Source organism: Plectropomus leopardus, chromosome 9 (assembly GCF_026936395.1).
Source record: "Plectropomus leopardus strain MGB_pleo_1.0 chromosome 9, ASM2693639v1, whole genome shotgun sequence".
Lineage (NCBI taxonomy): Eukaryota > Metazoa > Chordata > Actinopteri > Perciformes > Serranidae > Plectropomus > Plectropomus leopardus.
The window spans coordinates 25,950,629-25,975,466 of NC_142184.1; the positions used below are offsets into that span (position 1 = coordinate 25,950,629).

Here is a 24,838-nt window from a genome sequence, read left to right on the forward strand (position 1 = left end):
TAAAAATCAATGTATAGACTTATACAAAAGTAATCCTTCTCAGTCATCACTTATGACCCAGAGTGTATTCTCCTGCAGAAACTCTCCCCTCTGACAGTATGTTCTTATATTCTTATTTTCTGTGTTCACAACACTTATGGGTGTGTACCCCCGCAGTGCTCAGGTGAGGTCTGGGCTTTATTAGAAGGTAGTGAAGAAGGTAGTGACCAGGTGCCAGACCGTAAGCAGCAGACATCACAAAGACACAGTGGGAGACAGCACTATAAATGTGTTTATATATGTGTATATAGTGTATATCACTTCAGTTATATGAAATTAAGATTGCATCCGTCACCTTTTAAATTTTTTTTAATTTAATTTATTTATTCTGTGTTTTATAGACTTTCTTTTAATCCCCCTCTTTTCCCCCTTCTTGTTGATTCAATTGCAATGCACTATTACTATTATTATACTTTGTGTGCATGTCTATATGTGTATAGAGGTTTGTTTGTTTTGTGCAATATTATTGAAAAACAATACATAAAAAGAAAAAACTTTAATATAGAGAGCCAAAATGCCAAAGGAGAATGAGTCTGGCACTGTCTTTTATTTTCACTTTTACCAGCATATATGTTTACAAATAGTTACTGACAAGCCTACAAAGTAAATTTTCTTGAGATCCTGACTACTTGAAAAAAAGAAGTATTTTAAATTGTTAAAAAAAAAAAATAAAAAAATACTGGAACTATATCCTCATAGTCAAACCAAATGTTAACTTTAAGGGTATTGAACACATGTTGACTTACTTTTAATGTGTGCTGTTCAGATTTGAGAGCTTTAATAGATTTAAAATGTTTTTTTTTTTCAATGTTCAAGTCAAAGGACTGAACAGCATTTTTTCGAGCGCATCAGTGTAAACACCTTTTTATCCCACCGGGTATGCGCTACTGCAGGCGGTTGTCTTGAGTATTCCAACTTCAAGTCTGTCTCTGCCCACACATGAAACAAGCCCGATTTCCATGGCAACGTTTTTCCTGTCACAGCTGTATTACAAGCACGGCAGGAGTTTACCACAATGCTCAAGTGTGGTGGTCTTCATAAGGCTTGGACACAAGAAACAAGGACAGTTAGAACTTAAGATGAAATGGTATAAAAATTTCATATCATTATTATAGTGACCGAAATTATTATGGTTCTCAGTATCAATGCGATATTTTTAGGATCTGCTGAACATCTTTTTCAGCATATACTACACACACACTGAAATCATTTCAACAAATTTCATTTACAAACCACAAATAAAAGAAGCAATACTATGTACTTTTTGACTGCATAAACATTAAAATGATAACCAGTGCCTTAAGGTGCATGTACATAAAAGATGAAAGCCTATGCCTATGAGAGACTGTTGCACAATACATGACTTCTAACATTCTTCATTCTTCATTCCTCTAACATTCCACATTCTCAAAAACAAAAAAACAAACAAGCAAACAAAAATCTCATGTCCTCTATAATTTGGACATTGGTAATGTTTCTGCTGAGCTGCTGGCTGGATATTTGAATCAGTTTAAATGAGAGCATGAGAGGAGAGGGGAGGAGTAGTTTGACTGGGGACCAGGAGCTTGAGCAGGTGCTATTTTCACGTGGTTCTAGTACGTGCCGTTTCTCCTTTTTTCTGTTTTTTGTTTTTTTTTTTTTATTTAACTTTAGCTTTTGGACTGTAAAAGGTGGAGCCTTAACTACACCCCTGATTTATCATTTTGGGAAACAGTTTACATGAAACTAATCCAAAGACAACAGTATGGACATTGTGTTTCCCAGGCTTCTCCCCAGTTGTAACAGAACAAAGTGTTGTTTAGAGGAGAGGGTTGACAGGGTTCGGGCGCCTCTTGTCATCTCTGTCTTTACAGCTCCTGGTCAACACTCAGCCCCACACTAAGTCTGTTGCACAGCGCCACGTGTTACTCTAACACTCTTACACTCACTTACTATCCAGGAATCCACTGAGGATGTGATAAATATAAGGGGTTTAATATATATTATATAACATGATGGCCATGAGTATTAAAGTTACCATGATGAGGTCTGTAATAGGGCAGAGGGTCAAGACTAGTACTTGCCTATTAAATCCACTCTCCTCTGAGGGAGGAGGGGAGTTACATGAGCACAAAACTAAACTGTTGGCACTAAGTTCAAAATAGGTTTCAGATGCCTCCATAGTTTGCTGACTTATAGAGAAATAGCAGGTTTGGAACTGTCCTATGGTAAACCAATACTTGGAAACTGGAAACTATAGGATATCTAAAAAAAAAAAAAGAACCAAAGAAAGAACACTTGAGCTGAGTTCTTCTTTTTACATGTCTCTTACTTATTCAGTCTCTCTTCCAAACCAGGTGCAGATGTATTTGGATCTGTGTTTTAGTGCTGCTACAGTGCTGGACAGTAATTAATGATGATGCATCATTGCATCTCAGTGGTTAAGGAGCTGAAATTGGCACATTCACCTGGGTGTTGTGTTCCCATCAATGCTGATCGGAGCTGGAGGCAATGAAAAACCCATGTGTCTACTGCAGAGTCATTTGACCCGGGTGTGAATGCCGATTGTACGCATTCTTATTTCATTAAAAAGCCTGATGTTAGCGGGTGTTTGTGGGTTTGTTTGTGCAGTGGGGATGAGGCTTAACTACCAGAGGCTTAAGTGCCAGCACATAGTATGTAAAAATATAAATATAAAATAGAAATACAGTAATAACAAAAGCAATTACAACTTGTATGTGATTATTAAAAAATTATAAATATGTATAATGTGCTGAGAGTGTAAAGTATGTTAAAATGCAAAACTACACAATGTATAAAACCAGTATGTGAAATTAGAAATATAAAATATGCGTGTATAACATGAAATGTGTGTAAATTAAACTCAATTTGATCGACAGATCTTTAAACTTTAACGCAGCCCTTCAGTATATCTTAAACAGAGAGAATAAGTTAAAAGATAAAGTTAGAAACAACCAAGGCTTCAGGAGCGTTTTAGAAAAATTTAACTACTGAAACTATTCAACGATCAGCTGCAAAAATGTATTAATTTTCGATATTCCTTATTATTATTATTTTTTTTTGTTGATTTTGTTTTTGAACATCTGGCAGTTTTTTAAACTATTCATTTAATTGCTTACTCTCCCATATGCATTGTTTCTATTGTGTGTGTGTGTATGTGTGTGTTGGTTCACTGTGTAAGATCATGTGACCGCTCTATTTGTTATCTCCATTGTCCTGCAGTAATCTCCATTCTTCAGACACAGCTTTGTTGATTATCAGTCTTACGCCCGTCTGCGTCAGAACCTGAATGCAGTTGACTGAGCTTCACACACACACACACACACACACACACACACACAGACACACAGACACCCAGACACCCAGACACACAGACACACACACACATACTCGGTCTTTGTCAGCTGTTCACTGAGCAGAGGAGCGGACATCTCAGACCTATGTAAACAGCAGCAGGATGGAACAAGAATGTTGAATCGGATGGAGGCAGGTGTGTGTTCATGTGTGCCTCGGAGGCTCTTATCAGTGTTTAACAGCATTGAGCCGTGGCGCTTGTTGACCTTAACAGGTCATCACCCGGCTACTGGAATGGCACCCCTCTCAGCTTACGCCAGTTAACAATTAGGAGTCAGACAAAGACATGGCCATTGTAGAAAAATCAATATTTACACGACAGTTTAGTTGTTTCATCCGAAGCATCTGGGCTGTTCTGCAGTATGAAAGCACCATAGCAGTGATTTTGCATATTTTGGCACATTCACTGAGATTAAGGAATATTTTACATTACTGATGAATACTTTGCAAACCATGCTGAAATGTTTTAGAATTTGTGAATGTGTCTTTCCTACCTCAAAGGAAGGTATGTATAGTAGGAAAATCAAATAGAAGACTCTTGCTTGAATTTGGTAATCCATCACAGCGAGTTATAATTTCAATTATGATAGTTTTTGAATGAATGAAATGACTTGTGACGCATCTCGGAAAAGTCCATAGTCCTTCTCATGAGACATTCATGCCTGATGTTGATCTGTTTTCTGACACAGCCAGTCAGAGTTAATTTGCCATACCTTTTTACTCCTCGCAGTAGCATGCGTCAGTGCCATTGACTTCACAATTGTAGCAATCCTTTCTACTTTACACAAGCTTTTGTGATATTATCTGAAAAGTGTTCTGCTTGAGCCAAATACAGCCTGCAAATTTTCTGTGGTTTAATGGGTCCAGTGAGTTCTTTTCTTTTCTCTTGGGCACTGATTATCAAATAATATTTGTGGGTTTTTTATTAGTAAAAGTGGAATCACACAGTTGACATACATCTTTTAGGCCTATTATTTTTTATGGCATTTTTTAGCCATTTTATTTTACTTTTTTAATTTTAACATTTATTTTACCATAAAAAACTCTTGAGAACTAAAGTCTCTTTTTCTAGAGTGTCTTGGCCAAGACAGGCAGCAACATAAGTTACAGACAGACATAGAACAAAAATAATCAAAATATACAGCTTCAAAACAAACAATATAAAAAACAAAAAGAACCCAAAATAAGTAACAACAAGGAAGGACGTACACGTAAAAGGTATCTTAATATATACCATAAGTGAACCTTGATGACAGTGCTTGCCTCCCCAATTGCAAATGTTCCACCAAAAATGTAAAAAGGTAACCAACACTGCCATCTCTAGAGAGATGGCACTAACATGGTTGTCAATTATTTACCTTTACAAACACTGCGATAATCTGCTGCTGGTTTTTTGGAGGTTCCTAGCAACAGCCAAAAGAAAATTGGGGATGCAGTCTTTGTTAATAACGCCCCAAAGCTCCGAAACACCACTTATGGGTATCAGACAAGCCAGCTCACCAGATATTTTTTAAAAGAAAGCTAAAAACTCATCCCTTTGCGCTAGCCTTTACCTAGCTCTGATTTTCTAAATAAAATGTTCATGTTCAGGACTCTGTGCTTATAATACCCTTATTGTGAACAATGTTGTGCTGTATGTCTTGTATGAGAGGTTCTGTATAGATATAGTTTATTTCTATTTTTATCATTAGAAATGTTTGCACACTTGATGCTGATTGTAATGGATTACACAACTCAAGCAAGTTAAAAGTCAGAATGATCTTTATACTTTGAGGAAATAAATCAAATCCAGTGGCTGACTGAAAAGAAAATGCATTCTGAAAGTTTAACTTTTTCTCCAGGCAATGATAAATAGTCAGTATTTGAATTAAATATGTGGTAATACATGTGGTTATTAGGCTAAAACTTGCAAAAACAAACTGAAGCTGAAGTGTTTTAACAATGGCTGCTGTTTAATTACACATCCTAACTGTGGCTGAGTCCCCATTGCCAGGAGCGTCTATAATCCCTGTGTGAAACTGTCTGTCTGGTTGGCTTGCTGCCTTTCAGGAGTGTGTGTACTACTGCAGGTCTCTTGCCTGAGTGTGTGGGTGTGAAGTCTGAGTGTGCGTGTAACTGTTGTCGTCAGTGTCTTTCAGTGGGCATGAATGTGTCTGTGTGAGTCTTTGTGCGCGCTGTCCATGTGGACCTTCTGTGTTTGTGTCCTTTAAATCAACAAGAGGAGTGCTTAGCTTAATGGGCCTTAAAATCTGCCGACTCACTAACCTTTCGCATTGAGGGAGACGAAGAGAGAGAGACATGCACAGAGAGAAAGAGAGCGAGTGTGTGTGGGAGAGACAGAGAGAGAAAGGGAGAGAAAAATGGTACGTAGGAGAGTGAAAGGTGTTTCTGTGAGAGAGAAAGAAATTGGAGGTGAGAAAGTGGAATAATGTGTAAGCTCAATAAATAGATGTGTGTGGAAATGTCCAAATTCAGGGATCTGTTTCCGTTGCCAGACACAGTGTTGCCATGGAAACATGCTGATGATGCAGCAGGATATACAGTATGACTGAAGAGCTTTTTCATTGCTTGGATGACGTTTGGGTTTGGCCTTGAAATTTATCTTTTAGCGACATGTTCATTCTCCAAAGTGTTCATTGCTTTGGTGTTTCCCTGAGATCATCTGTCAATCAAACAGTAATGGTATCACTGTGACATCTTTTGAGTTTCTTTGTCCACTCATCCAGTGTGACCATCACTGCTCATGCTATGAGCCCAGTTCAATTTATTCCAAACTAGGAGTGTAAAATGCATCACTTGCTGTGCTGTGTTTATAAGGAGGGTTGCTGCCGGTATGCATCATAAAATGGTCCAAGGCAGGAGGGCTATAATTTCATACCGGTCTTCTCCACCCACATCCCTCCATAAAAGGCCAGTGTTTGACATGTTTCACAATGCTGCTGCTTGATGAAAACCTTGAGCACTCAAAAGATATTTCATGAGTTGTATCTTTGCTTACAAAATGAAGTTCTTGTTTAAGTTTTTTTCTTTGAATACTGCAGTTAGACCATGGATCTTGCTTTGAAAAGGACAATGTACATTTTTAAATAACGAAAAAATCATCACGTATTGTGTTCTTCCAGCATAAGTGAACTCACTTTAAAGGTCAGGTGTGTGGGATTTAGGGGGGACATCTTGGCAGATATAGAACATTATATGATAAGTATGTTTACTTTACCATACGGTAACCTAAAAATAAGAATTGCTGTGTTTTTGTGACCTTAGAATAAGCTATTTATATCTACATAAGGAGCAGGTTCTCATCCACGCAGCCCGCTACATTGCACTGCTATGTTTCTACAGTAGCCCAGAACTGACAAACCAAAAACTGGGTCTAGATAGCAGAATTCGCATTTTCACGTTGACCACCATAGGTAGCACCCCCTCAGCGATGAGCCTAACAGCATCGGAAAAACATGCTTATTCAATATTTTCACCGGTTTAAATCATCTGGTAAATTTGTTATGGAGAGGAGGACACCTCTGAAGATAAATCGTCCCCTGGTTGGCGTTTGATGACATGCTGAACAGAACAGTTTGTACTACTTTGTAACGTGAAACTGCTTTTTTCTGTGGTTTATTGTCTGTTTGTTTTGGAGAGAAAGAGGCCTCTGTGCATAATTCATCTCCTAATGAAAACCTCCTGAACAATGAACTCTGAAGGAATTCTAATCAGGAGAAGTTTCAGCTGGTTGCAATCTGCAATCCTTACCACTCGATGGCACTAAACCCCATTAAATCATACACACTGGGCCTGTAAGACGCTCATCATAACTTAAAGTCATATGTAAAGTATGCCAATGTATTTAACAACAGAATATGTTAAATTGTGTGTGTGTGTATATATATATATATATATATATATATATATATACTGTGTGTGTGTAAATAAAATCAGTTTTCCTTTTGTGATCACTACTTACTTCAGTTCGTAATGGAATGAACAGCCAACTTGTGGCCTAGTTTTTTATAAATTATTATTATTATTATTATTGTTATTATTATTATTATTAGTAGTAGTATTTTCTATAATACAAAATGGTTTCGTATAGATCTTGTTGCTTAATCAGAAACCTGGACCAAACCAGTGTCATATTGAGGCTGCTACTCACAAAATGGGACATGACACAGAAACAGTATACCTACAGCCAGACAGTCACTCCACCCACTCATGAGATTCACATCCCTCCTTACATGTAGATTTCAGATCTCATAAATTCATAATTTATCTTGCTTCTCTGTGGATTCAGCCCTGCATTGCTGCTGCTATTCTTGCTGCATCACTGAGCTTAATTGCACATAAAAAGGGTGTCATGACAAATGCACATAAGCTGATAGACACAAACTCATTTCACCAGACTGCATTGGCTCACAAATACTTTTTTTATTTCCAGTAAAACAGTCAACATGTCATCCAGAAGTAATGTGTACATCAAATCTCAGAGGCTACATTTCTTAACAGTGCCAAACCATGCCTAAGTATTATGTTCAGTTTGTTTTTTTGCTACAGAATTGGCATTGAAACTGTGGGTACTGTGGCAAAGCAGAGTGTGATTATAAGTAAGATGTATGTATTCTTAGACAATTTTTAACACTTTGTCAAAGACATGCTCTTATTGTAAGTCAGCAGGAGGCTGTGGATCTGATCAAAGTCAATCCAAAAAAGGAAACTGGTTGCCATGCCAACTGTTGTGGTTACCAGGGAAAATGTTGTCGTTGTGCCTCATACCTGTTTGCCTCGCTACCTCTTATTTTGGCATCCCCATAATGCATATTTAGCCCACAGTGCATTTCTTTGGTAAAGTTTGGGTGAACTTGGATGAATAAACTTTTCTTTTCTTTTCTTTTCTTTTCTTTTCTTTTTTTCTCTTTTCTTTTCTCTTCTCTTTCTCCCACCCCCTTCCCAAACTCCACACAGGAAACAGTAGAATATGCCTTCCTGATCATTTTCACTATAGAGACATTTCTGAAGATTATTGCCTACGGCCTGGTCATGCACCAAAACTCCTACGTCAGAAACGGCTGGAACATGCTGGACTTTGTCATCGTCATAGTGGGGTGAGTTCATAGGTAGCACACATAGAAACAGAATCAGAGTAGAATAGACATTGAACTGTGTACTGTTTGCACACGTGTCCCATAACTACTGTGATAACTTTGATTACTTAGATTACTTTTTATAGTTTAGTTTAAAAGATAAACAAACCTACCAATTGATGGCACTAAACCAAACCACCACTTGTATCAATTTATTTGTATGTGAAATTAGTCAGGTTAAATACTACTCTGGCACATTACTGCCTCTCAGGTTTAAAACTGAATTGCATCTATAAAGAAAAAAATAATTTACTGGTTAAACTGACTGGGCAGAGCCAATCATAATGGGGTGGTACCTGGGGTGACCAGTCAGGTAAATAATAATCTAAGATAATAATCTTAGTTAGTCTTGTTGATTACTTTGTTAGTCGACTGTTCCAACAATCACCAGCTCTGGTTTGGCTGAAATAAACCCTTATTCATCAATTTACATGTGAAAAAATGCTTATCTGCTCAAGACTTTCCCTGCAGTCTCTGCCACTCAGCTGAGAAGTGGTTCTTACTCATTCTTCAGAGGCTGCTGCAATAAGATTAGCTTGCATCATTTTTCAACAAACATGCAATTTATGGCAACAAAAGTAATACAAAAATAACAATTTTGGTAACATTTCAACAGTAACGGATTGCCTATTTCTTAATGCATTGCTTATTGGAAAATGTACCACTCAACTGTTCATTTGGTTGTTATTGCAAAATCTTATCTCTCTAAATTCACGACTTGCTGCAAAACGATTTGTTTAAAAGAAGTTAGCATGTAGGATACAACAGTTGCAGTGGCAATGGTACACATAAAAATGGCTGCCACTCTGACCATCCTGCTACTTTAATTTGAATGGAAATGTCCACTCTAATCTCATTCTATTTCTATGGCACATAAACATGTGTACGTGCATATGCAAAGCATCAAAGGCATAAACACACAGAGACACAGTTTGATTATTTCTTAGATACACTTGAGTTTAAACCAAACACGCTATTGCCTATACAGTCTCTCATGAACTTTGACACAAAATCACACACACATATAAATTGCACCAGCATCTAAACATTTGGCTGTCTGTCATTTGTGTGGCTCACCGGCTTATCATTTTCATCATGTCCAGTAGATAGATGGCTGTAATGTCTCTGCATATGCACACGTGGGCACGTCTGCACAAACACGTACACACATACACACACAGCCAGAGTGATGTTTTATCAGTAGACCACCTGGCCCCAGTAGGACTTCAATGTAAACTGAGCTGAGGTGTGAAAAACTAAAGGTAAATATGCACAGACATACAGGACGCACACACATAAACCATGAGCATGAGTACACACTTGCACACACAGGTGCATGTAGACAGGAGCAGTACAAAGACGACGCATGGCTGCGTTTTTGTTGTTGCTTTCTGTCTCTTGTTTTTCTGTTATTTTCCCTGTTTTATGACGTCTCAATCATTACTCTATTCTTTCTCTTTCTCAACCTCTTCTGCTCCCCTCTTCCCCATCAGGTTGTTCAGTGTCGTTCTGGAGATGATAACCAAAGATGCTGACTCTGGCGGCCAGTCTGGAGGCAAACCTGGGGGGTTTGATGTCAAGGCCCTCCGAGCCTTTCGCGTGCTACGACCCCTTCGCCTTGTCTCTGGAGTTCCTAGTGAGTTAAAACAGAGTTGTTTTTAGGTCTTAAGCAGTTTTGAGCATGTCTCAAGTAAAGACTTGAATCACTTTAACACAGCCTACTCAGGTTGATTTTGGGTGGAGCTATGCACCCCAACCCTAACCTGGATATGAAATGTTTCATGCAACACAAAAACAGTCAAATACATAAACGTGCAATTTTTGATTTCAGTTAAAATTTGAGTAGCAATCATGTTGATCAAAAGTGCTATTTTCTCAATCCTTTAAAGGTGACTTTAAGTCCCCGTAGTAATCAGCTCAAACAATTTCAGGTCTTTCAGGGAGTTATTCCAAAAAGAAGTGGCAGCATATATAAAAGCTTTTTTATTGCTAAGTTCAATGCAAACCCTGAGGACCAACATCAAGAAAATATTGTGAGAGCACAGGCCTCATGTTTTTTGTTTTTACATGTGTACACAGGTAAGAAGTAACCAGCCCAAGCAGAGTTTTATAAAAAAAAAAAAACAATATGAAAGTCTGCGGACGGACAAAGAAGGCCATTTAGCAGTAGCATAAGGGTACAGTGGGGTGCGTGATTTCCACAGCCAGCAATAAATAATAATTCTAATAATAATTGTTCATATTTCAATTTCTTATCACGAACAACATTTTAAATTATATTTCATTCTAAAACACAAAATTGAAGTAAAAAAACCCTTTTAAATTAATTAATTAATGTATTTATATCAATAAGGCACCTGTACGTGCAGCGGTTTGATAATGACTAAATACTACCCTCTGAAGGCTGATTTTAAGAAACAGAACATTCATGTCAGCCAGGACTCTAACCTTAGCTGTAAGTGAGTGTGTTTAAAGGTTGGTGATATTATTTATACATAAACTAAAATTGGAGTAGCTCAGTAAAAAAACTGTTGAAAAGATTTCTTTGTGTTGTTATTTGCATCATTGTAGGTAGTTAGTACCAGTTAATATTAGCAAAGTTTAGCCAATTAATGTTAGCCATTAGCAATAAGACTGGGAGCACCTCTGTCTTTACTTGGTAAAAAAGAAAAAAACTCACATCTTTAAAGGACAAAACTACACTTTTAAAAACATACAAAGACTGCCATTGTAGCTAAAGCTAACACAACTCCTCTCATTTGTGTGCTGAGTGAGTCCAGATCAGTATAATTTTAGTACAGGTGCACTTGTGAGAATGGAGTCCAAACTTTAATTTTCTTCAGTCAGCAACAAATGGGAACAAAAGAATATTTTAATTAATCTGTTTTTGTACACCATTGCTATATTTGCAACAATAAGCTAACGTAGCTAGCGGGGAGGGTTTGTTTTTTTCTTTCACTGTGGCAAACCTCAGTTAGCTGCTAAGTAAGGTTAAGCTGACGTAACTTGAATGTTAGTTTGTTTGAACACCGTGGTAAAATTAATAAAGTAGCTAAGTAGTACTAGCCTAGCCTGGTTGTTGTGTATGATCATAATTATTTATGTAGCTTAAAGTTATTTTAATTGTTTGTTCATACAGAAAACAAGTGTTGCATGCATCAGTCTTCATGAAAAACATGCAAGGTTGCTATGTGAGCTTGTACAGTAAAGTACCTAAAAGGTGCTTTGAAGGTCAATTCTTAGTCTGAAGACTGGATGAGTATTGTATGGACATTGTCAATACATACTGTTGTGGATGACAGTTCTTTTCACAGAAGTCTTTTTAACTTGTCATAACAAGATAATGTAACACAAGACTGAATTTGAGAAAACCTACACTGAATGTATTTAATTGATTTTTGCCTTGTACGCAACACTGAAGATTGTTATAACATCAGCCATTTAATCATTTTACCTAAAAAGAAATAGAAATAACATAACATTTCAAATTTTTTAATCTGGAAATCTGTTATGCATCTATGATTAGAAATATTACCTTAAATATTTAAAGATAAATTGTGAAAGTCTTCCGCTGCAAAGAAATATCTGCTTAGCCCGTGCTGTTCTGCCCAGTTCCTCTATCACCAGGAGATACTGCCTCCTTCACTATTTCTGTTCAGTTTGTTTTTGACCTTACCTGAAGATACCCTAATGTGTCTGCATTCTTCGAGTTGCCATAGCAATGTATCATCTAGTGGTCTCAGGGAGGAAAGGACCTCCGGGAAAGACAACCTGAGCTGAGACGACATTTTCACTTCTGTTCCAGTTTAACATTTGTCATTGTTAGATGGTATGTGCAGTTTGATTAAGCTGTCATATTTCAGCTTGTTTGCTGTTGCCACAGAGGTGGTTTGTTGGCTTTTGTGCCTATTCAATGATACCACAAGGTTTTGAGAGATAAAGATAATGCCATTACAACAACTGATAGATTTAATTACTTGCATGTGTTTCAATAAGTGTGTATTTGTCCGTTTTCTTTTTTGTGCTTATCAGTTGTTTAAACAATTGTTGAAAATAATCAGTAATACAAATAAAATTGTTAGTTTTAAGTTGCCTCCTATTTCTTATATTTAAATTACTCAGAATTTCTGGACTAAGCTGTTTGATTAATAAAAAAAAGAAACCCAATGCTAATTCTGGTTCTAGTCTAATGTTCTTCTACTCTGGTGTGCACCACACATAGGTTTTATTCACATATGATTTTTATTTAGCATTGGGCATACATTATGTTCTAACCTATAACCTGGTTCTAATTTTCTCAAAAGGCAGCTTAAAAATTTGGAAAGCTCTGGGTGTACATGAATGTTTCTGTGTGTTCCCACTAACCTTTGCTTCTGTGTGTGCTTGCAGGTTTACAGGTGGTTTTAAACTCCATTATTAAAGCCATGGTTCCCCTGCTTCACATCGCTCTGCTGGTCCTCTTTGTTATTATCATCTACGCCATCATTGGCCTGGAGCTCTTCATTGGCAAAATGCATGCCACATGCTATATTACACAAACAGGTATGATAGAGCTGAGTCATTTTATTTTGTTTTTAATTGTTGGTATCATTCTGGTATGTCTGATTTTTTTCACCACTGTATCAGCGTTGATGAGTCTAGCCTGGTGAATTTCATCCAATATATTCTACCCCACCACCCACCCCACCCACCGCCCCCTTTAAATCCTCTTTCTATTGAGTCCCACATCCAGCCTACAGTATGGCTAGACATATACGTCTCATGTCAGCATAAACACAGGTTTTAATCCCTGAGAATGAATGGACACATGTACCTTGTATGTGAATGGTGGCAAGCTGCTGAAAACAGAACAGAACAACAGATGGTGGGTTAAGTCCAGTGATTAAATGACTAATATCTGGCTATTATGTAAACAGGCTTGACCTTTACTCCAGCATTGATTCAAATGTGGTAGAATTATTCAAGAAATAAAGATAAATTGACTGAAGCATGAACACACTATATATACAGGCAAACATGTATTTAACCACAGTCATATTCTAAAATGGCTGACGGACAAGAGCTGAAATCACAGAGATTGGTTGGCTGTTTCTCTCACACACCTTTCACCTAATCTCCCCCGCTTTCTCCTTTCTCCCTTTGATCTGTTTGTTTGTGGACGTCAGGAGAGGCATTGTAGACTTAAGTTGAGAGTTCATGACGGAGCGAGATGGAAGCTCCCTTTAATCCCTGCTCGCCCGGGTCTGCTCTGTTTGCCCAGAGAAAGGCACTTAACTGTAGCTTGTGATCTTTGTGTGTGTGTGGATGGAGGGGGCATATGTCTACTACAGAACAAGGGTAGATGTGTGTATTTGTGAATGTGTGCGTGCGCACATTGTGGATATTTTAAGAAGTAGGGAACGTTTAACATGTTGTGGGCTCATTGATTATGCATATATACAGTATGTGTGTGCATTGTTTTCTGCAGTTATTATGTAATTATCTCATGATGACAGAACATCCAGCAATGAAATGTAACCCAGAGGACTGTGTGAAGGGATATATGGACAGCTGATCTCTTTGTGCTCAGTGATCAGCTTAAATAACTGTGTATGATTATCTCCTTATAGAGTAATTATGAAAATGATGATAATCATAATTACCACTCTTCAAATCAAAGGAAAATGCTGTTACAGGACATAAGAACAAAGGAGTAGGAGAAAAGAAGAGACAAAAGATAAATTATGACAAAAGAATAGTGTTGTTAGGATACAGGAATTTCAGACTTTGATACAATAATTTAAGGAAATATATTAATATATGAATATATTTAATACCATAGGGAAAAAAAAACTGACATTGAGGGCATAACATTCTTTTTTTTTTTAAATAAGGTGTGGTTAGTAGCAGAAGTCAGTAGAATTACTTCAGTAAACCCTTATAATAAGCTTGTACTTATTGAAACTGGAAATATTTAGAATTGTAATGTATTGGTAAATTGATATTTTTGACACCAGAATACGCAATAATACAAAAGAATAAAATATTAGTGTAATGTAATGACAATATTTGGCATAATCAGTAAAAGGAGATGAAAAAACTGTTTGAGTAAGAGTGTTATAATGGCAGCGCTGCACTGTAAGTAGCAAAAGGATGCTGGTAAGACAGGATTTCATTTAAAGGGTTTGAGGTGAGATTTAAGAACACAGAGGTGTCATTTATTTTTCATTTCAAACTGAAAGCAGTTAGTTACAATGCAGATGCATCAGTGCAGGCGGCTCATGAGGTGTTTAAAAGATGCCTTTTAACATCAGGCAAGGGACTACTGATGAAAAATGGCTCCCCATCTGGCTCGTGTGCATTTACTTTTGCTTAAATGTGGATTTATGTACACATCACTTTTTTTAATGAATCGATTACAAACCTTGGAGATATTAGCGTCAATGTTTTTAAGTCAGTTTAAACTTTTTGTAGTTTTTATTATACATCAGTAGAAATACTTTGGATGAGTTGAGTCATTTGTCTAATCCTGTGTCCACCAGGTGCCCTGGCGGAAGAAGAGCCCACACCGTGTGCGGTATCGGGGCACGGTCGTCATTGCCTGCTTAATGGTACCATGTGCAAAGAGGGCTGGCAAGGCCCCAACAACGGCATCACCAACTTTGACAATTTTTTGTTTGCCATGCTCACTGTGTTCCAGTGCATCACCATGGAGGGCTGGACTGACGTTCTCTACTGGGTAATCTAACACTGCATCAAAATTAGATTCATGAAGGCCAATGGGTCTCAATATTTTTGGTTTATTAATCCATCCTTTGATATTTTTGATTTGGACAGAAGCTTATAAAATACTGTGTTACTCCCAGTATTTTTTAAAATATACTGATGACATGCTGGGTGTTTTTTAACATTACATATAAAAACAAGGTGACATGTTTAGATTATTTGTCGTGATTACCCCCATTTGCTAGAGAGCACATTAATTTTTTTCTTTTTTTAGGTTATGTAATTGTCATATCTTAAATATCACATCATATCTTAAAAGTCATATCTTACCTCAAGAAACACTCATTTAATGGACAAGATGAATAAGATGATACACAAAAGTTTTGTTTTACTGAAAATCTGCAGAAACATAATCATTTAGGCCCTTAATGTACAAAATCTCAAAGGACATTCTGTTTCAGTCCGCTCCAAATTCAAGCTTCAAGATTTTTTTTAATTACAAGGAAGTCCTTATTGAGAGCTGTAGCCTGAGTCTGAACCATCACCCTTCTTTTAGTTGATAACAAGTATTTTAAAACTGAAAGAGCCAGTCTCACTTCAAAACCCTCAGCCTCTCATTAGCAAAAAATCACCAACAGCTTTTAATTAGCCGAACACTCAGCGTCAACGCTCAACTCAGAGTGAGTTTTCATCACAATCCACCCACATCTTTTTTTTTTTTGATGAGACCCTCATCTATGAAATAATGAACCTCTCTCCCTCTGTCCCTGTCATCCTTTCTCTCTCCCTCAGACTCTTTACTTCTCTTATGCATGTATGTGTTACCATGGCAATCCCATGCTAATACTAGTGTTTAAGCAGTGAAGGAAGGAGACTTGATAAACATCAAAGAAGGATAGATAGATTGACAGATAGAAAGATGGATAGATTAAATCTGACCTCTGACCTTTTCCACAGATATTGCAACAGGGTGGGCGGCTGTGTATGGTGCTGTGGCTGAAGGCAGAGTTGTCTCTGCTATTTCGGCTTGTAGGGAGTTTTTTTCAGAGGGAATATTGGTGTTTAAGTAGAAGTGAATGGGGCGAAGAAAAGTTGTGTGTTGAGCATGAAGTTGTTTTTTGGACAGTGTAAAAAGCCAGTTTGTGGTTATAAATGGACACACTTCAGCTATCAACTCCCAGTGTCTCATTGATAAATGCTCTATTAAAAGGCACTTTAGCTCTGTAGTGTGGTCGTTTGCCACATCCCCATTACTAATAGGTATCCACTAATGTCTCCTCTACTCATTACTATCCCTGTTGTCTCTCACATGGTGCCCTCTAGTGGCCACAGTTTCTGCTCCAGTTTTAATTGAAGCTCTCTGAAGTTATCTTTCCCTCTGAGGGACTTTATGGTTGTTGAACTGCCTCCAGTCACTTACTTTTTAATGAAATTCCAGTACTGGGGTAGTGACACAACATAGGCTTTTACTCTAAAAAGTAGTTTAGTCAGTTTAGTTTAGTTGATTACACATATGCAAAACAACAACAACAAAACAAATTAGCATATAATTAAACAACATAAAATAGTAGTAGCAGCAATTTATTTTGGGTTTGTTGACAAAAAATGCACATAATAAAGAATTAATTACAACCATGCATGAAATTAAAAGAAAAAAAATAAAGAAAAACAAAAAATATAGACAAAAGGTGCGGGCTGAAGCTTAAGCTTATTATACCAACATCTTTAATAAGCATGTTTTCATATGAGTAAACAAAAAAAGAGCAACAATTTTAACATTTGTAGACATTTCTTACACAATATTAATCATACCTCAGGTATTGGGGATTTATTTTTTATTTTTTGAATTTGGAAAGTGAGCAACATACAGTATGTTTAATTCCCTGTCACAAATGTGAAATTTGACGGAGAGGTGCAAATCACCCTCAGGGGGGCCTGGTCATTTTCCTGGGTATACCTTAATCCGTTAGATAAAGGAGTAAATATTACAAGGATGTAAAGGAGGGAAAGAATAAAGACAAAATTGCACCCTAACAGACATCCATGAACACAAGTACACAAAGCAATAAAATAAAACGAAATTACATAGGTAATGGGCGATAAAAACAAGTCTTTAAAAGTTTTCTTGAATTATGCAGGAGGTAATTTAAAAAATAAAATGGCAGTTCCTTCCTTATCACTAAACCTCTACCACACTGTAAATGATATGTTCGGCTGATTTAAGGTTTCAAATTATTGTTATTTCGAGTATGATAGTTGCAGAATTTAATGATTGTAGAAATACTGTTGATGAAAATATAAATGAAGGGTCCTGTTCATAGAGCTACAGACAAATTAACTAATCTGTAATCTGTAAAGGTGCACAAAAACCTGCACTACACAATTACACCACTGACACTCCATGTGTTTACTTACAGTCATGTCATCATGATAATCCCTGTGCCTGGAGGTAAATTGTAAACCTGGCAAATAAAGAGAATTAAATAATTTCTTTTCATTAATTCAGTGTACAAGTAATACTATTCGTGACATATAAAGATGTGAATAATCACAGACACTGCACAAACCGACCTCCCAGCCCATTGGCCAAGCTGCAACACTAAACCAGCTGTAAAAACCATTTGGTAGAAAAATACTACATACATATTACACATATTACACTGGTGTGTGTATGTGTCTGCGCAGATTTCCTTCCCTTTCGCTTTCTTTTTCTGTTCCATAATTTTTAGATCTTTTCATGAGTTATGAGTCTCTCTGAGTTTAATAGAGCGCAACAGTTCAATTCACTCAGACAAGTTTTATAAAACGGGAAAGAATTTTTGATCAGTTTTGAACAAATAAGAAAAATAATGAGAGAATATGTGCACAATTATGAAACATGAAATACGAATAAAGTATATCTAATATGTCTCCTTCTATACCTGTGTTTCTCTTTAGATGAATGATGCAATGGGCTTTGAGCTGCCGTGGGTCTACTTTGTCAGTCTGGTCATCTTTGGATCCTTTTTTGTTCTCAACTTGGTTTTGGGTGTGTTAAGTGGGTAGGTTTGTTGTGCTTTTAACATTATGTTTTCCTGGGGGGTTTTCCTGCTGGGTTTTATGACTTGTTCTGATGTGCTTAATGCCACCAATTAGTAACAAAAACTAAGAACACTTTCAGACACAATCGGAAATGGTTCAGTATGTTTTTAATTTTTTAAGTAGAAGTAGCCATATGATTCTCAGTTGTGTTACTCTGAACAGGATGAGCAGGTTACAAAAATGGGTGGATTGATTGTTTGGTGTTTCTTCTGATTCTGTACAGTATTATCTGACTCAGGTTTGACAGTCATTATGCTCTGCCCTGTCCAGAGAGTTTTCCAAAGAGCGAGAGAAGGCCAAGGCTCGGGGAGATTTCCAGAAGCTGCGTGAGAAGCAGCAGTTAGAGGAAGACCTGAAAGGCTACCTGGACTGGATCACCCAGGCCGAGGACATCGACCCCGAGAACGAGGAGGAGGGAGATGAGGAGGGCAAACGTAACCGTGAGTTTCCTGGCTTTAATCCGCTTTGTCCCTCTATCCTTATCTAAAGCAGGAAAATGAAGATTGAAGATGTAAGTTTGAGTTACAGATCCTTGCATTCCTGGGCCTTTAAATGATGTTGCACATGTCTTTGTCTCATTCATGGAGAAGGAGGCAGGTGAGGAGGGCAGACCATTACTCATCTATTTGTTGTTATTCCACTCTGAGCTCAAGCTCACCAATGCCTTTAATGTATCAAAAAAGAAAATGTTTCATTGTATCTGGGACACAGTGGCAGGCTCTGCAAATAATACATGGCTTTTCCCACAATTAGATGTTGACTGAGACTTTCATGTAGTCTGACCAATACTATTTTACGTTGTCCTTATATTTTGTCCTTACATCTTGACTGTATAAATGTTATGCTGCTGCTATATGGTCAAGGATAGAAATATAAATCTGTTGTACGTGAACCACAGTGCGCTCTGGTATCACACTGTGTATACAGTTTTAAACTGTTACACATACAAATAATGTATATAATAATTATTCATTGTGCATGAAGATGCTCATGATCATGCATTGATCAGAGCAGACATAAACTAGGGCAGGTTAGGGCAGTTGTGTTCCCCTTTAATTGGAACCAGCCACCATGTGTGCTACTCAGAGGAATATACTGCCTCTTATCAATTCTGTTTTTTTTCCCCCCGACATAAATGCTACAGGAGTTAAAAAAAAAAACGAAACATAAAAACTCCTTGGGATGGTGCAACAGTGCTGTGAAGTAAGTGAGTGAAAATTGTGACTTTGTCAACCTTGGTAGCGACTTCTGAGGTAAAAGTAACAAAGTGGGCGACAGCAGCTCTGTGAGATTTTGTCTTCTTTATGGCATGGCCTTGTGTGTGCTGTCACCATGACAACACAGGGGTAACTGTGGATGTTTGGTTGTGTGTGTAAAGAAAAATATTGCTTATTTGGAAGTGTGGAAACTGTGTTTGCACCCTGTTCTGATGAGAAAACCAGACTTCACATAACTAGAATCCATTTACACTTACTGGTTTGACTGGTACAGTAACTAGGAGGCGGCTGCCCCAGACTAAAAATGAGGATTGACTTTGAATAAATGAGGTGTGGGTAGTTGCATAAAGTATTGTAAGAGTATCTATAAAAAAAATGAAGTTATTATTTACTAAAACTTAATCATCAATATATGATTCCTATATATATCAGGCTGTCTTTATTCTATAAAACAATAGTGGTATTCTGACACTCTTTCACAGTTAAACCTGTTTCTCTTTAGTAGTTATTTTTGAATCTGTAATGTAATTCGGTTTGATAAAAACTTTAAGTATTGTCACTTTAAAACTCAGTTTGCAATGTTATTCCTTTTATTTTCCTCTGTTTGTTGTAGATGACCTTAATAATACATGTATAATGTAGGAGATGAGGGGCATGTGGTGTCAGGAAATGTACCAGTGTTTTTGGTGATATGATCTTTTTGTTTGATTAGATGGAAGCAACAGGTGTGTGCTTCCTGCTGTGTACTCTGCAGCGGTCTACAGTCTCTCATCATGTGTTTCTACATGATGCAAGCAGCCACTAATAGAGGCTACAGACTCTTTCTGTGTTTCAGAAATAATGTGCTAGTTTTAACCTATATATAACCTAATCTACTGTGCATCCTTAAATGAAGCCTGCAGGGTGTCTTTTTTGAAATTTGCTAAGTCATTTGTTGTATACTCACAGATGAAGCAAGAGCACAAGCAGCAGTTTAGGTAGTTTGGAGTGACAACATAATCTTGTGTTCTAATTATCTAATTTACAATTTAAATATTTTCCTTGTTTATTTTTTTAATCTTTTAAATACCCACTGTGCTTGGGTAATGATGTGTCAATATGTTTTTAATGGGCTAAAGGCAACAGGAACTGTAGACTACAGCAATTTTCACTCAGATTGCCACTTTGTTTGATATTAAATTAATTTGAAAGATTCTAGAGTTACATGAACATTTGCACAAACCGCAGGGGCTTTAAGGAAGTTTCTAGAAGTTCGCTTATCTAATCAGGTGAAACCATAACAAGAATGTATATAATCATAATTTTCGACAAAACTCCTGTGAACATATTGAGGCACGTTACATAAAAGACAACCGTAAAAGGAAGAAAGTTTACATTTAGCTTAACAATAGCTTTAAAAGTTTCTTTCAGAAACACTCCTCATTTTTGTAACAGCTTTCCTCTTCTTTGTTTACTTCTGTTCCTTGTGGCCGATCTTTCCATTTAACCGCTTCCTCCAGCTCAGGCTGATGTGTTTGCTCACCTCTGTCCGCCAACCTCTGTTTGAGCAAGGATACAAGTGACATAGTGAAAATGTTTAATCATCACAAACTGGACATGTACTGTTATTATTATTTACCTTTTCAGTTAAGTTATAGTTCCTTTATTATCGGTACCACTTATTTAATAAAAGTCCAGTTTCAAAAATAATAACATATTGATATCCAAACTGTTTTACTGTATGTAAGTTGCTTTTCAGGAGGCAGAAATACACAAACAATTTGATAGTTCTTATTTTACATATCATAAAGGCAAAAACATGGCTTTTTTTTTTTTTTACAATTAATATATTTTTACTTATTTGAAGATTTTTGCATTAATAAATAAAAAAAAACTGAGACAAAGATGAAATAAAAAAGCATTAAAATATTGATATAGAGTATCTTTTATACTAACAGTTCATTAAATCTATATCTCACCTTTGCCCAACCCTCCGCCCCCAGCACTGAGAGGGTTATTTGTTAAATTGTATGCGTCCAGTGTTGACACAGAACCGTCTGTCAGGATCCGCATTGTTAAATGCAAATCAGCATCGCATTGCATTTATATGTTTTGGCCTGCAGTTCCTCTGCTGGTAGCCGTGACAGGTTGTTAGTATTCATTGTCCATCACAGTCTAAACAAAGACAGCTCTTGTTATACCTGCAGCAAAGCAACTCTCACACTTTAATGTTTCCTTTTTCACCATAATCATACCATATGACTTGTGTGTTTTCCTCTTCTTTGGCTTCTTCTCCTCCTTGTGAAAGACCTTTCCATCCTACTGCTTCCTCCAGCTCATTTTGATGTTTTCAGTCACTCCTTTCTTATTTAGCCACTGTTTGAGCTGAAATACAGAAAGATTTACTTTCCAGATTATCACTTAAAGAGAATTTCTCACTTAACACACTTTACCAAATCCTCATACCTTTTTACATTTTTCAAACTTGGGAACTCTGTGTTTTGAGCACCCTGCTTCACACCTATATTTAAGCAGTTATGTGTAAATTTTTTTGTATTCCCAGTTAGAGTATAGTTGTTCCATTGTTTGCATCTATTTTTATAAATCCAAGTCAACATTCAACAATGATGACATAAATGTTTACACTGTACATTTTTCTGTATTTAGGTTGCTCTGAGTTATCAGCTACATAATATACATAATTTCACCTATTTTTATGAAAAAATTACAAAGATCATATATTTAACCTGCTTTAAGAGGTTCTCCATCACAACAGGGTCATACAGATCCAGAGAAGAGTCCTTTTTTTACCAACCTCACTCTCAGAACTTTTTTAACAGACTTTGAAAAACAAACAAGTATTTTCAGTTATGACATATTTGGTGGGATAATAATTATTGGCACCCTTTCAAATTTAAAAAAAAAAACTGGTAGTTAAACTTTCCATTAGCTCCATTGTCATCAAGGCAGCTATTGAGACCTTTAAAATATAATCACTTGATTTCCACTACATATTAACTGTCCACACACTCGGACATTGGCTATTTTTTCCCAATTTATCTGCAAAGAAAGTAAACCTAAATCTACATCTAAAAGTGTAATAATTGTATTACCCCTTACCTTGACTGTAGTCTCTGCCCCATTTCTCACACTGGTCAGGTCTGTGTGATGTGCTCTGCAGTAGCTCTGCGCTGCAGTCCGTGTCATGGAGTTGTTAATGAGGACAAAGGTTTCATTCAACCCTGAAAATATTCTACAGTGACATTTTGTGCAGAAGTATTGTACATGTACAGTAGTTTGCCATCCAATCTCTGGCAGTATTCATGCCATGATAAATACGTTAAGACATGAGGAACCACATCAGTAAACTAATGCATTTGTACAAATAATGATTGATATCATAGGAAATGTTAACAAGAGTATTTTTTTGCCACCTTACCATGTCTAAAAATGAAGCAGAGAAAAAAAGAGTAGACTTTGATGAGTGAGAAACTGATGAAATTGGAACAGAAACTTAACATTCAAGGCACATAACTATAGATTGGTAGCTATAATTCTCACCTCTGGCATCAAAGCAGACTGATGCAGAGGGTTTTTCACATCATTCCAATATCTATTATCATACAACTGTGTGCAGTGTTCTCCATTATTTTTCCTCACTGCGGTCTCCTGGTCTCTGTAGAAAGTTTTATCTGCCAGTGACCATGTCCAGCTGTTCACGTCATCATACAGCCCTATCCAGGCTGGCTGAGAGTGAGTGTATCACTTTCAGCCGGCCTTTAGGATTTTAATATGTGTTTCTTTAGTCTCATTTGTAAAATTAAGCATTTGACTTGGCAAATCTTAAAGCTGATCAAGGCAACATTTCACAAAATTCCACTTACACTCTTCAATCTGCCTCAATGAAAGTGATTAATTAATTTATTTTCATTGTTAAATCTCTGCTGAGCAAACACTAAACAAACTAACTGAAATTATACATTACAGCTTAAAACATTAAACTGGGCAAAGTTGTGATTAATTACCGTTAATTACGTAGTCAAATCAATCCCATTTTTGAAATCTTATGTTTTAAAAATAAAACACTAAAATAAAATAAGTAAGCTTTTTTATTGCTATATTGAAGGTTGGTTTGTTTGTTGAATATGAAGAGGGTTCAAGTCAAGAAAATCTGTACTACATTTGTTTTATTCTACCTTGCTGAAACAACTCAGTTCTCCTCCAGTGGATCTAACCATGGTGCTGAACATTATTATGTCCTTACTTTAGAGAGTTACTGTAGAGAGTTGTGTTGGTTACTTTGGGGCAGCACATAGTCCTGCAGGGATATAATAAACAAAGGAATGTTAGCCTTGATGTGGTTAACGAAAAAATTCATCTCATCTTAAAAATATGTTAACAACCAACCTGTCCAATCTGTCCTTTTCTAAATCTCTTTAACAATATCACAGAAATAAGAAGGAAGCACACCGGGTGATGTTGATCTGACATTAGTCTAACTCCTACATTTGTAATTAGCACTTAGCATATTTAAATAAAACACCAAAAGCAAAAGTTGACGAGGTTCAGCCACGTTCCAGGCTTGCTCATCTGTAATTGGAGCACAGAGCGAAGGGGCGGACTTAGGAAGGGTCAGTTGTGGGTGGCAGGGTTTTACTGTAGGTAATGTGCGTGGCAGGTTTTGACATAATGCTATAGTGCCTTAAAAGCATTCAAGGTGCAATCAGTACATGTGCACCAGTCAGAAATATTATGTCCTCCAGTAACTGCCCTGCTTTTCCCTCTGTTGCTGCTGTTGTTTTAGATAAGACACCCAAAAAAACACACTCACTTTCTCTCCATGATTCCTGCAGGGACTGTGTGCCTTGTAAAAATTTGTCTGTAGATTGCTGCTAACACTAGTTTTTTCCCTTTTTCTCCCTTTTCTTCCTTTTGTTTGTACTTATTTTCTTCTCTTGTCTCCAACGTTTTTTCTCTTCCTGGCCTCCTGTTTTCTTTTTATCTTTCTAAAGTCTTGTTAATTGCTTATCCTCTTATGTCTTATGTTATAATAACAGTTTCTCTTTCCAGAAACTGATATTAATAGTGGATTTTTTAGACTCATACTGCTGAGAATTTGGTTTGTGTGTTTGTTTTTTTGTAAAGAATTTTGAGATATACAGTATGTATTGAGCAAGATATTGTGCAGACAATGCAATGATGACTGTGTTTCAAAAATACCTCAAACATATCATTGACATTTCTGTACTGCACCGTCTTGGTATTTATTGGCTGACATAAACACCACTAGTGTATCTGCATTAAGCTATATAAGCCTGACTTATAAAC

At 36.8% G+C, this 24,838-nt stretch overlaps 1 protein-coding gene and 1 long non-coding RNA gene across 25 annotated transcripts in view; one reads left to right on the forward strand and one right to left on the reverse strand.

The window, feature by feature from the left end:
- cacna1db (calcium voltage-gated channel subunit alpha1 Db) overlaps nucleotides 1–24,838 on the forward strand; it is a 104,008-nt gene that overhangs the window by 36,777 nt on the left and 42,393 nt on the right. For all 22 annotated transcript variants that reach the window (XR_015777541.1, XM_088082385.1, XM_088082384.1 and 19 more), the window contains exons 4-9: nucleotides 8,350–8,489; nucleotides 10,022–10,164; nucleotides 12,918–13,070; nucleotides 15,050–15,246; nucleotides 18,171–18,274; nucleotides 18,585–18,754. Coding sequence is in view for 21 of the 22 variants with exons in the window: in XM_088082385.1 (XP_087938511.1) it covers nucleotides 8,350–8,489; nucleotides 10,022–10,164; nucleotides 12,918–13,070; nucleotides 15,050–15,246; nucleotides 18,171–18,274; nucleotides 18,585–18,754 (907 nt within the window). In the remaining variant the exon portion in view is untranslated. The remainder of the gene's footprint in view (nucleotides 1–8,349; nucleotides 8,490–10,021; nucleotides 10,165–12,917; nucleotides 13,071–15,049; nucleotides 15,247–18,170; nucleotides 18,275–18,584; nucleotides 18,755–24,838) is intronic.
- LOC148188757 (uncharacterized) lies at nucleotides 18,405–23,048 on the reverse strand. Of its 3 annotated transcripts, XR_015777543.1 has the most exons (4): nucleotides 22,631–23,048; nucleotides 21,766–21,895; nucleotides 21,490–21,685; nucleotides 18,405–21,069 (listed from the first exon to the last, which is right to left on the reverse strand). It is a non-coding gene; the product is annotated as an uncharacterized LOC148188757 (long non-coding RNA). The 3 variants fall into 3 exon arrangements; XR_015777542.1 differs by having other exon boundaries at nucleotides 21,766–23,048; XR_015777544.1 differs by lacking the exon at nucleotides 21,490–21,685 and having other exon boundaries at nucleotides 21,766–23,048.